Genomic DNA, 11,970 nt, shown 5'->3' on the forward strand with positions numbered 1-11,970 from the left:
AGTCGGCGTTTCACCAGGCTGGGCTGCGGCGCAATATATAAAGCGACGACTCCTCACAAAGTCATTCCACCGGTGACGTTTTGCGACTAACGGTGGCACTCGGCTTAGTGCTTCAAAGCGGCTGGCGTCCCTCCGGAGTTTCAGGCCCCGGAGATTCGGACCCAGCGCGAGGACGGCGCCTGGGAATTTGGAATGCACTGGAGGGGTCATTTTGTTCCGGCGGGGCAAAAGGACAAAGAGATGGATGGAAGCAGCAAAAGAGAACCAGAAACAGGCGATTGTTGCCGCTATTGCTTGGTTGGTGCTTCAGCCTTACGGAGCTCCGAACCGAGGCCCATGAGTTAGTTTATCACGTCGCCTGCGCTAACAAAATCTCAAATACATTGATGTGGTTTTCTGCCGGCTCGGAGCACTGAATTTGTCCGCTGGGAGGCGATATCGAAGACCCCGCAGCTACAAATGGCATGACGACTCTTCATTTTCGCCTTCTGGGCTGGGCCATTGATCTGTTTCAAATACGGTAAACGCTGGCATGAGGCAGTGGCCATCTTCATCAACAAGACTTTTGCCTTTGGCACTTGGATAGCCGCGAGGCTATACATATCCACAGGGGACTGTTTAGCGCCCTAGGTCAGGCACGGTGCGCTGTGGCGGTCACAAGCCATGAGGTGTTGAAGCTTCCAGTGTGGGGTGCGCATCGACAATAGCCGCCCGCTGAACATCGTCGATTTAGCGTAGCCAGGGCTTCTAGAAACCGAGATTGTAGTACTCAATGCTATTGTCATCTTTTTATCAAAGTGCACCGTAGAAGAACTGACTTTTCAAGGCACTCGGTAGAAGAATGATTAATCATGCTGTTACAAAGCCAGAAACTCAGTAGACTGCACGTGTTTTCTTTTCATGGAGGGGTATTTTCGCTTTATTATTCCTCACATCCGCAGCGTCTGCCAATCCACTCCCCAATTCAGAGCTTCCGCTTAACAAGTTTAAATTCAGAGAGCTACCAATCAAGCCATAGCAGTGGCCTCGGGCAGATAGCACAGCCAAGGCCTGTCGAAAACAGGATGCTAACGTAATGGAAACCGGCCAGAAGCAATGCATTTTATAACTGCCAAACTCCCCACTACCTATCGCTCAAGTGCTTCAAGTATCCATAACCAAATACATGATTTTACTAAATTACGGTTATTATTTTTACCTAATATAGGTAATTGACCTCCGCTTGTTTAGCTGCCGTGCTGTTACGCTGTTTTAGATGCTTAACATTTTCCTGTACCTCTTACACAACACTACTTCAGAATGTTACTGCAACTAAGTATTATTGCCGCTGGCTAATCTTCCTCTTTTCCCAATAAGTAAATTAACCGGAAATCCAGCGCTTCTCATTCGGGCGCTTAATATTTTTGTTGCATTACATGACTTTGTCCCGTGTAGAGTCAGGTTTCTTGACAACTCCGCGACATACTCCGAGTTCCCTGAGATAGGTTACCTAATTGTTTTGTGATTTTTCTTGCCAGGTGTAGCTCCAAGGGGTGTTATATAGTGGTACGAGGCCTCGTATTTCGCAATTGGATTTGGAAGAGATGGTAGTTCTCTACTTGTTCAAGTGGAAACATCCCTAAGACATAGGGTTTTTGAAAGCCATCATCTTTGCAATCAATAATTCCCACACACCATATTGATCATGCAATTTCGATCGGGCGTCTGGGCTGCTCTTCTGGCCTGTGTTCAAACTGCGAGTGCGACTCTGCAAATCGTACCTGGGGCAACATGGACAGCAGCATGTCTCCTTTTCCTAGCACTCTTCTTGTTACCAGTAAAAAAGATGAAGGTTTACTAACTGGTCATGAATAGTCCAACGGCCTACACATGCAGGCGCACGGCGGCGGACTCATCAAAGTGGACGACACCTTCTACTTGGTGGGCGAGGATCACACAAACGGGGCTGCATTCCAAAACGTCAACTGTTATTCATCGAAAGACCTGGTGCAGTGGGAATACCAGGGCGCATTACTGTCGCTCACCAACACTACTGGTGACCTGGGACCTAGTCGTGTCGTCGAACGGCCCAAGGTGCTATGGAATGAGCGCACGAGCAAGTATGTATTGTGGATGCATATTGACAGCAGTAGTTATGGCGAGGCAAAGGTCGGCGTCGCTGTCGGTGATACAGTTTGCGGCAAGTATGAATATCTCAACAGTTCCCAGCCACTGGGTTTTCAGAGCCGAGACATGGGTCTATTTCAAGACGATGACGGGACAGCCTACCTGCTATCAGAAGATGTATGTTTGTTCCTTTTGAACTAGTTATAAATCATGGTCACAGGCTGATATAACCGTTGATGTGACAATATAGCGAGCCAATGGCCTTCGTATCGACCGCCTATCTGATGACTATCTAACAGTTGTCAATGCGACGTACCTGTGGCCAGATCATATTGAGGCGCCAGCTATGATTAAGATAGCTAACCGCTACTACATGTTTGGCAGCCATCTGACGGGGTGGACGCCAAACGACAACGTTTATACAACATCAACGTCAATCACTGGGCCCTGGAGCTCCTGGACCATCTTCGCCCAGAGCGGGTCACTTACCTATCAGTCTCAGACCAACTACGTGCTGAAACTCAGTAACAGCGAGGCCTTTTACCTCGGTGATCGCTGGATCTCAAGCGATCTTGGCAGCAGCTCTTACATCTGGCTTCCGCTCAACATATCTGGGACATCTGTGAATATGCCATATTTCTCCAGCTGGGTCCCCAACGTAAGCGAAGCAACGGCAGAAGGCTCTTGGAAAGTGTCTCCGCCAAATAGCGTCTACGAGGGTGAGACGGGCACATACGCCAATGGAGCAAAGACTGTTAGCTGCTCGGGTTGCTCGGGTGCTGGATCAGCGGGATGGTTGGGAGGTCCCTCAAACGGCACGGTCACTTTCCATCAGATATCGAGCAGCGTTGATACCATGACGACAATCACCATCCAATACAGGAATGGAGACTCGGCGCCAAGATTTGGCGCAGTTGTCATCAATGGTGGCACGCCTGTGAAGCTCGAGTATCTGCCTAGTGGCTCTGGCGTGTCTAACAGCACGCTGCATACACTTCTCCAAAAAGGAAACAATACCATCACATGCGGTGGTGTTGGGGATACCACTTACGCGGCCGATGTCGATCGATTGATCGTTCCTGTGTCATAAGACAGTAGAGTCTTATAGTATAGTAGGTTGAAAGGAGGCATAAAGATAGAGGTCACATAGCCCGAGATGAAAAGTTTGGAATCAGTACCAGTACGCTAGGCTAGTAGTATTCTATCAGACATCTTATGTGTGCTATTTGACCCATGTTATTTTCCCATCTTCATGTCCAGCACACCGTCTCAAATTGAACTTATTACGAGAAAACTCTATGCCGATTAGAAGATCAAAACAAGTTTTGCACTTCATATGGGGCTATACCCTACAAAATGTGCTACAATAGATCATTCAAGGGCTGGAGACTGACATAGTATTACTTACATTGTGAGTTTCAAATTTGACCAATAAAGCTACCCTAATACAAAGCACGAGAGCTCACTTACTTTGACGACTGTCCTAAAACTACTACAAGAGTCTTAAAGTCATGTTCAATATAGATTTGATCTACAATTGGTAGTTGGAGAGTCAAGAAAAAGCCACTTGGGGTACAAAGCAATTGGAAACTATTCGGGTGTATCGATATAAATGACAGCAGAAATGCCTGTGAGCGTCTGAAGTCTAGTACACGTAGCGGAAATTGGGATTCTCCTGATCTGTAAGATCCTCAAAGGCCAAGTCGTGTGAGATCTCAGCGACGAGCGCATCCCTGCGGCGGTTCCTCGCCACAAGTATCACACGCGTCAAGACAACCAAGAGAATATATGACCCGTAAATAGCGCAGTGCACGACAAATCCAGTGAGGTACCTGGGGGCATCTCTTTGCTGGAAGATCTGCGGAGCAACCATATTACCAACAGCCCACCCTACGAAGACCATTGTCATGGTAATTCCTTTCTTGGTTTGGCCAGCAATGTTCCGCGTAACAAGCGAGATAATCATGTTACCTTGGGCAAGAAAGAACTGTGTACAATAGAAAGCGATGAGCATCCCTCCATCATTGCCCGAGTTAGGGACGACCACTAGAATCACGATAGTGCCGGCAATGGCGGGCAGCGTCCACAGCTATGTGCGGGTTAGCATGTAACACCTTGCGGCTGTGGTATTCCAAGACTTACAAGCATCATCAAGCAAGTTTGCCCAGTCTTTTGAGAAGCCTGGGCGGATCCAACCATGACAATAATAGTAACTGCGCCTTGTGCAATATTCAGGAGATTGGTCTGGAGCAACGTAAACCCAAACTCTTTGATGATGAGGTTCGAAAAGACCCCAAGACCGCCGATGACAAGATTGGCTACTGTGATGAGCATCGTGCAGCACCACACGAATGGGTCAGTCAGGGCTTCAACAACCTGATATCTCTTGTATTCCTTATTTTGGATACCCGTTTCGTTCCCGCGCACACGTTCAATCATGAGCTTCTTTTCCTCCTCTGTGTAACACCTTGCCTTCATAGGACTGTCAGGCAAAAATATGGCGATGCAGAATGACCAAACCACAGTCGCCAGGCCGAGCACCAGGAAGAGAAGTTGCCAATTCCTTATTGGTCCGTTGGTGAAATATGAGACGCCGAAAGCGAGAAGACCACCGACCTTTTCATTTTTAGTTGGAAACAAGTGACATATTATGGGGTCTTAACCTACCATGAGCTGTACTCCCGTCATGCAATACCACAGAGAGTTCAGGAGCGATTGTTCAGATCTCGTATACCACATCGAAGTACTGGAAACCGTTAGGAGGGCAAAGATATGATCAAGGCTCAAGCGAGGCGCCACTCACAGCAGCATCATGGCCGGTTGTATACAGCTCTCAAAGAAACCGAGCAGGAATCTCACAACCATAAGAGGGGCGAAGCTTGATGAAGCAGCAGAGCAGGCCACAACAGCGCCCCAGCAAAATACATTGACAGCCAGAACTTTTGCTAGTGGTAGCTTCTGTAGGAGGAAGTTCTGCGGGTACTCGCCAACGAGAATACCCATGTAGAGGATGGTTCCGAGCCAAGAGTACTGCCCAGAGATGTTAACAGACTCTCTTTCAAGACAGACCGATGACTCTTACTTGTTGACCGACGAGGTTCGCGTCTTTCTGGATACCCATGATGGAAGAAAAGTTGAGCGTTCCTTTATCCAAGGATTGGCAAAAATACGTGACCAGCTGGATGGCAAGAATACGACGATTGAGCTTCCAAAAGATTCGTTTATTGGTGGCTGCGTCAATCTCAATGGGAGCATCGCCTAGATAGCGGCTCGTCTCTTCATCTCCCTTGCCAATATGTTTGACGGCCATAGCCTCTATCTTGATCGCTTCTTGGTGGTCGCTCATCGGCGAGGCTTCGAGCTCTTTAGATAGCGCCATGATGAGATTGCGCCTGACCTGAGAATGTGTGCAGAGGCTAGGGTTGTTTGACTATGCTACTGTCTATGATCGCCATGATTCACACCACCTGAACTTGATATACGATATTCGAGAGTCCAAGCGAAGACGACGCATCTCTCCGCATTCACTGTGGAGTTGGTGACGGCGGACACTCCCGAGACTTGCTCCGGATCCCTACACTATCGATTTTTAGCAACATTTGATGTCTGTTGACCCACTATACCCCAGACTTTACAACTTGGACCTGGCTAATTCTCTAGCCGACCAGTGCTTCAGATAAGTCCCAATTCTATTCTCTAGGAAGTTGAGAACCCGAAAGAAAAACATGCACCGAGTTGAGCCCGAGATATCTCAAAATGGCCAGGGAGAGCATATGTCTCTGGCGTGTTTTCTGTGTAAATGGATCAGTTTCTGCTACCCCGTCGTAACTGTATTCTATATCTCTTTCGCTGAGACTAGATTATGATTAGCTTGCCAGTTTATTGATGAATGAAGCTCTCGATATGATTGAATCTATACTGGATAGCATTTTCTCATTCTTGAGCGATTGCTTTATGAGCAACAGACAACACTTAACTCTGGGACTGTTAGAGCCACGCATCCCCGTGAGCCACAAATCGTCTACTAATGTATGATACACCACTGAGAAGCATGTAACTGCTCTATTGGGCCCATTAGACCTATCCTCGAGCAGTAATGGCAAGAACAAGAGAGAAAAAGAAGGGGGGGGTGTAACCAGCATAGCAACATCCATACATGTAGTTAGCGTGATGGGCACTTTCGCGTTTTACAAGGGGCAAGCGAAATGTCTTCCGGTAACTCTTCAACTCTCAAGATATTCAGCTCTCATGATATCCCTTCAATTATAATTTCGCTCTCTTGTACTGCAGCCGCTTTTTTTCTTCTCTCTCTTTCATCTCCTTTTTAGCTGTCGCCGGCCTCTATTAAGTGGATCGTTGTATCATGCAGCTTGGAAAGGAAGTGAGCCTTGGGGGAGATTAAAAATGCTGTGAAAAGCGGGAGCTAGGGAAGGCACCCACGTCATCTATTTAGGTAGCCAGCAGCAATTATCCGCAGGAAAGGAGTGAATAGCATACATGTATTAATAACCTCTATCATTCGCCTCTAGGAATCGCAAGCCAGTCAGACATCATTTGACTTTTTCAGCATTTGTTCGGCCCGCAAACTATTCTTCTGCAATGAGTGAAGCTTAACAGTATGGCAAGGCTGGATTTGAACAGCTTCCTGGTATGAAACCCTGGCTGGTTTTTGCCAGGTCAATCTCAAATACCTGCGCTGATGGATCCAACAAGTGATCAATGATGTGGATGACGCCCTATTAAATACGAGTCAACATGTATTTTAGCTGTATAACTTCAATAAATCACTGCCTTACATTCGTAGCTGGAATATCCGCTTCAGTGACGGTGGACACCTTGTTTAGGACGAGTGTCCCGTCAACAACCTGCGCTCCAACAAATAGAAAAGTCCCTGTCTGGAAGCGTGTATACGTAGTGTTGAAATTCTTGACCATGAGTTTAGAATTCGGTACATAATGATGCTGAAGTAGATTTCCAAGCCACCATTTGCCCTTTGGGGTAGCAGCAAAGGTAGAGTAGTATGCTCCCGTATTTTTGAACGCCGTGTTCGAAGGAGCAAAAAAGGTGTAAGACCAAGAAGCGGCCGCATCGAAAGCTTCAATAAATCCTTATTGATTCGTCAGCAGCCATTATTCTAAGCGGCAAGAAGTAATGCCAAAACGCATACCAGCACATTCGCTTAGCACTTCCGCCAGTATACTTAGGTCATCCCTTGATTTGACAACATCTAACAATGTTCTGATACTAGGATCCTTGGGAGGGGCGTAAGTGCCAGGCGGAGATGGGAAATACTCCAAGGGGTCGCGATCAACAATATCAGCGGAGGCGAGACCTCCCAAGAGGGAGAGAAATACTAGTATGCGAGGTTTCACCATGCTTGCTGAGTTTTGTATCTTCGAATGACTCAATATGTGAAAAGTTGATATCAATGTAAATGTCTTCTAGGCCGCTGGTTCAAGATAAAGACGGGGTTTAAGGGCAAAGCAGCCCCTAATGCGCTGCTTGCGGAGAAGGGCCGGGGATAGATTAGGTCTCCAGGAGACCCCGCACAATATCCCGGACAGGGTTCAAGTGCCTGGACGTTCCATGTTGGCTGTCCCGGGACAATTCCAGGCCCGGTGCTGAGGGAGGAACAACATTGACAGTCTCCTAATTATGGCAGGGAGCAATGAATAGTGGCGATGGCATGTGGTACTTTTGAAGAAGCAATTCCATGTCCTGTCAGAAACTCTCACCTTTAGTATTGTAGCTGTTCAAATCTTATACACACCGACAATGTTTGTCACAACACTGGTTGTTGGACTCCTGGCCGTGCCGTGCCTAGGCAGTGTAAATCCAGCAAAGCCTCAGATGGGTAATTTGGAACCATCAACCTGGTACAGATGATGACGACTAACCTGTCTAGGATGGAATTCTTGGAACACTTTCAAGAGCAATATAAACGAGACGTTGATCAAGTCAAGCGCAAAAAGCCTCGTGGACACTGGCCTGGCTCAGGCTGGCTACAAGTATGTCAACTTGGACGACGGGTGGCAAGCCTTCACACGAGATTCCTCAGGTCGCCAGCAGCCAAACTCTACCAGGTTTCCCAGCGGCATGAAGGCACTGGCAGATTTTGTGCACCACATGGGACTTAAAATCGGCATATACAGGTGAGTGTGATGCACGTATTTCTGAGACTTGGTGTACTAATACTGAACTGCTCAAGTGACTCGGGCATCTATGACTGTGCCTTTTACCCTGGGAGCTATGGCTACGAGGAAAGAGATGCTGCTACATACGCGGCATGGACGATAGATTATCTGAAGTTCGATAACTGTGGCAGTTTCCAAGCAGGCACACTTTCTCCTCAGGAGCGTTTCCTGCGCATGGGCGATGCTTTGAACCGATCTGGTCGCAGCATCTTCTACTCGCTTTGTCAATGGGGAAATCAGTTTCCGTGGCATTGGGCATCTTTTTCAGATAGCTACAGAATCTCCGGAGACATCAAGAGTGCGTTCGGGGAGGATAGTAGTGGCGTTTGTCAATCAGCTTACTGTCTCAATACTGGTTATGCTGGAGTCAGTGTATTGACGATGATCCGCAAGATGCGAGAACTATCGCGATTTCAGAGACCTGGGTCATGGGGTAAGTTATATATTCCCCGTTATCTATTTCAAGAATGACCATTTTGACTTGGCGTAGGTGACATGGACATGCTCGAGGTTGGTACTGGAACCATGAACTTGCACCAAGAACAGACTCACTTTTCTTTTTGGGCTGCGCTCAAGTCACCGTTGATCATTGGCGCCGACGTCAATACGATCAGCAAGGTGTCTCTGAACATCTTGATGAACAAAGAGATCATTGCAATTTCTCAGGATGACGCCGGTGTAGCAGTCAACTACCTGCCAGACCTCTCGACGGAGCACAAGGTCCAAGTTTGGGGCGGGCCCCTTGCCTCTGGTAAGTCACGATATGTAGTGTTGGCTCTCAACTATGGGCTGGACACCACAAACATCACAATTCCTCTTGATGAATTACCTGGATTGAATAGATCTCACTTAGCAAAGTATACCATGCGAGAGGTTTGGGCTGGAAAGGTTTACCATCATGTAGATGACAATCTTGTGCTGGAAAACGTAGCTTTGAACCAGACAAAGGTGATAGTTTTCTCAGAAAAATAGCCGAAGAGGTTATATTTAGTCAGAACTAAATATAATAAAGCAGTCAAACATTTCGTAGTTCACTGTGGTTCAAAGTAGTGATAGCCAAGCGTAGTCTATGACATGTTCAGAATGCCGAATTCGAGGATGCAAAGACAACCAAGGATAACAGCCCGTATCTTCGGAATCTGGAATTTACAAAAGCTAAATTAGATTATTCTCCTGAAGATATATATTCCCATTTATATATACCTGTACCATATGATCTGATAAACTGCATGTTTTACGAGGTTTGGAAAGCAGCTGACCCAATTGTCACTTTATGCGGGAAGAGGGTCTAGGAAGGGCAAGACAAGTAGTTGGAATCAGATGCATCATTGTTTTCATTGAGCAATAAACTACCGCGCTCAAGCTGAGTTGATCATGCCTGTTCCATTAGGCCCAATTGCACCGCCTCCCCAAATAGTCCTCCCATCGTCATTGAGGAACTGACCCTTCTTGTCGTAGGACCAGATCAAATCCCCCCAGCTCGGATGGTCGTCAGGGCTGCTTGTACCGGCTATTCTGTAGTTAGTTCACATTCCATCTACTAGTAGCGTCAACTCTACTTACGGTTGCCTTCACCTCCGAGGCCGTTGATCGTGAGCTTCATTTTGGTGGTGTAGGGAGCACGAAGACCGCGCTTGACAACATACTGGTAGTACAAAATCTGTATCAAGGTCAATATAAATCATTCATAAAAACTATTTCACTGAAAACAAAAAAAAAAAAAACTCACATCCCAGACTTTAGGCGGTGGTGTAGCGACTCCCCGACTGATGTTGGATGGCACGGCCCATGGCCCATTGATCAGAACTGCCTCGCATCGATAGAACTTGGGGTCGTAGGGCACATTATAGCCTAGGTTATACTTTGCTGTGTATTCCGCGGCCTTGAGTAGAAGATTGTCTCCGAGTGAGTACGCATCTGTTCCCTGTGACTGCATGATCCTGGCCGCTTCTGCAGTCCAGCCTAGGGCACCCTGAGCATGGCCCTGATCGCGGCCGGTTTCTGCACCTTGTCCCGTTTCTGGGTGGAAATTTCCATATATTCCAGCGCAGAGATCGTTTTGAAAAGCGTATACGGCGTAATTGTACTATCATTGCTCGTTAGTGGCGGTTATTGCGTCTCTTCTGGCGGTTGGGAAGTTGAAGCTCACCAGTGTCACATCATCTAGATAAACGGCAAAGGACAACAGGGCCTTGATGCTAACCATGCCGTAGTTCGCCTGGCCAATGATAATGGACTGCCGTGCGAATAACCAGTACAGTTGATTCGAGAATCCGCTTCCACCTGAAGCCTTTGCTCCCGCCTCGATCCAGCCTCCTTCCCATCGCATGATCTCTGCCGCATTGGCAAACATGTCTCCCTCAAGTCCGACAAGAAGGGAAGTGTCTGTGCCGATGATGGAGGTCAAATTAGTGCCCCAAGCGTCTAGGATTGTGGTGGATCGATCCCAGTGGCTTTCATTCCTCGTGATATACCACATCAAGGCGTTTTGATATGCTGCGCGCACATCATTGCTAAAGGTAGTGTAGTTATTACATCCGCCTCGGCAGATGATGCTTTTTGGGCCTTGCATAGCGTACTAGGATATTCAAAATCAGCTTTTATTCTACCTGTATGGAGCTTCCAATCCGCGGTCATGTTCAACCTACCGAGGCTTGTGAGAAGGAATCTACACGGAATTTCTCGTATGCTGATTTCCATGGTTCTTGCCCATTCGCCACTCCCAATCTGATCCGCTCGAGGTCGTCATGCGTATGCCAGATTCCTGGGTGTATAAACTCGCCGATACGCTTCTTGGACCCAAGACCCAGTGGGACAACCGGTACAGGTCCGTTGAGCACAGGAAGCCCGTTTAGTGGCCCGGTGGCTACAACGACGTGCATTAACAGTCCAATCGCTGCTGCGACACAAGCAAGCGACTGAGTGAGAATCATCCTGATGCTAGTGGAGTAGATGTTGTCGCCAACTACAGAATTTGAAGAGAGCTAATATCATATCCAAAAAGAAGGCGAGCATCTAAACTGGGTGTAGGTGCGATATTACTTACATCATTACCCTGAATACCCGACTTCTGGCCATCACTAAGCTGAGATCCAATATCTCAACTTGTGTTGTTTCCCGCCTTTTCTCCACATATTCCCCATGCCCCGAGATCAATTTAGTGTGCCGGCCTCCGGCTGAAGTCTCGGACCCAGGCCCGATATCAAACCAGCAAATGGCCAGCAGTTTTATTTCGGTCCGAGAATTTGAGCAATGGCAAGAAGAGATACATAGTGGATATCATCTAGCCAAAACCAATGGGCGGCAAAGACCGTCTTGCCTAAGCACAGAAATGGCAGCCTACCGAAATACTGCGTGATAGCCCGGTCTCTAAGGTTATGTCTTAGTCTAAATTTTGATGACTTTGAAGATTAAGAGGCTTTCAAGCACCTACGAATTTCTTTTAGATTATCATCTCGACGAAAGAAAAAGATAGGGAGCCATTCGGAATGAATGGAATACACAAACGACGACGGGGAGAGGAAAGAGCAAATGAAGCCCAAGGGAACCATGTGAAAACAAAGGTACAAATTCCATCATGGCGCATCAAAGTCATCGGCTTCTTCAAATATTGACGTTCTCAACTCTTAGAATCGCAATACGCTTTCGAACGGAGCTGACAGTCGAGTCC

General features: G+C 47.3%; 5 protein-coding genes across 5 annotated transcripts; 2 read left to right on the forward strand and 3 right to left on the reverse strand.

Moving 5' to 3' along the window:
• Positions 1–1,409: 1,409 nt before the first annotated feature.
• TrAtP1_011408 (uncharacterized protein) lies at positions 1,410–3,196 on the forward strand (the record flags this gene model as incomplete). The annotated part of the gene is made up of 3 exons (XM_014084563.2): positions 1,410–1,780; positions 1,855–2,283; positions 2,357–3,196. The coding sequence occupies exons 1-3, from the start codon at positions 1,685–1,687 to the stop codon at positions 3,194–3,196; spliced, it is 1,365 nt and encodes a 454-aa protein (XP_013940038.2). The 5' UTR covers positions 1,410–1,684.
• A 555-nt stretch (positions 3,197–3,751) lies between these two features.
• TrAtP1_011409 (uncharacterized protein) lies at positions 3,752–5,485 on the reverse strand (the record flags this gene model as incomplete). The annotated part of the gene is made up of 5 exons (XM_014084564.2): positions 3,752–4,195; positions 4,249–4,722; positions 4,774–4,852; positions 4,910–5,136; positions 5,189–5,485. The coding sequence occupies 5 exons, from the start codon at positions 5,483–5,485 to the stop codon at positions 3,752–3,754; spliced, it is 1,521 nt and encodes a 506-aa protein (XP_013940039.2).
• Positions 5,486–6,683: 1,198 nt separating this feature from the next.
• TrAtP1_011410 (uncharacterized protein) lies at positions 6,684–7,481 on the reverse strand (the record flags this gene model as incomplete). Its single annotated transcript, XM_066115101.1, has 3 exons — positions 6,684–6,842; positions 6,903–7,213; positions 7,274–7,481. 3 exons carry the CDS (start codon positions 7,479–7,481, stop codon positions 6,717–6,719), a joined length of 645 nt encoding a protein of 214 aa, XP_065971199.1. The 3' UTR covers positions 6,684–6,716.
• A 400-nt stretch (positions 7,482–7,881) lies between these two features.
• Positions 7,882–9,272, forward strand: TrAtP1_011411 (uncharacterized protein; the record flags this gene model as incomplete). Its single annotated transcript, XM_014085012.2, has 4 exons — positions 7,882–7,960; positions 8,012–8,258; positions 8,315–8,733; positions 8,791–9,272. 4 exons carry the CDS (start codon positions 7,882–7,884, stop codon positions 9,270–9,272), a joined length of 1,227 nt encoding a protein of 408 aa, XP_013940487.2.
• A 386-nt stretch (positions 9,273–9,658) lies between these two features.
• TrAtP1_011412 (uncharacterized protein) lies at positions 9,659–11,233 on the reverse strand (the record flags this gene model as incomplete). Its single annotated transcript, XM_014084566.2, has 5 exons — positions 9,659–9,810; positions 9,864–9,960; positions 10,030–10,386; positions 10,450–10,878; positions 10,949–11,233. 5 exons carry the CDS (start codon positions 11,231–11,233, stop codon positions 9,659–9,661), a joined length of 1,320 nt encoding a protein of 439 aa, XP_013940041.2.
• Positions 11,234–11,970: the final 737 nt, after the last annotated feature.

This window comes from Trichoderma atroviride, chromosome 6 (genome assembly GCF_020647795.1).
Source record: "Trichoderma atroviride chromosome 6, complete sequence".
Taxonomy (NCBI): domain Eukaryota; kingdom Fungi; phylum Ascomycota; class Sordariomycetes; order Hypocreales; family Hypocreaceae; genus Trichoderma; species Trichoderma atroviride.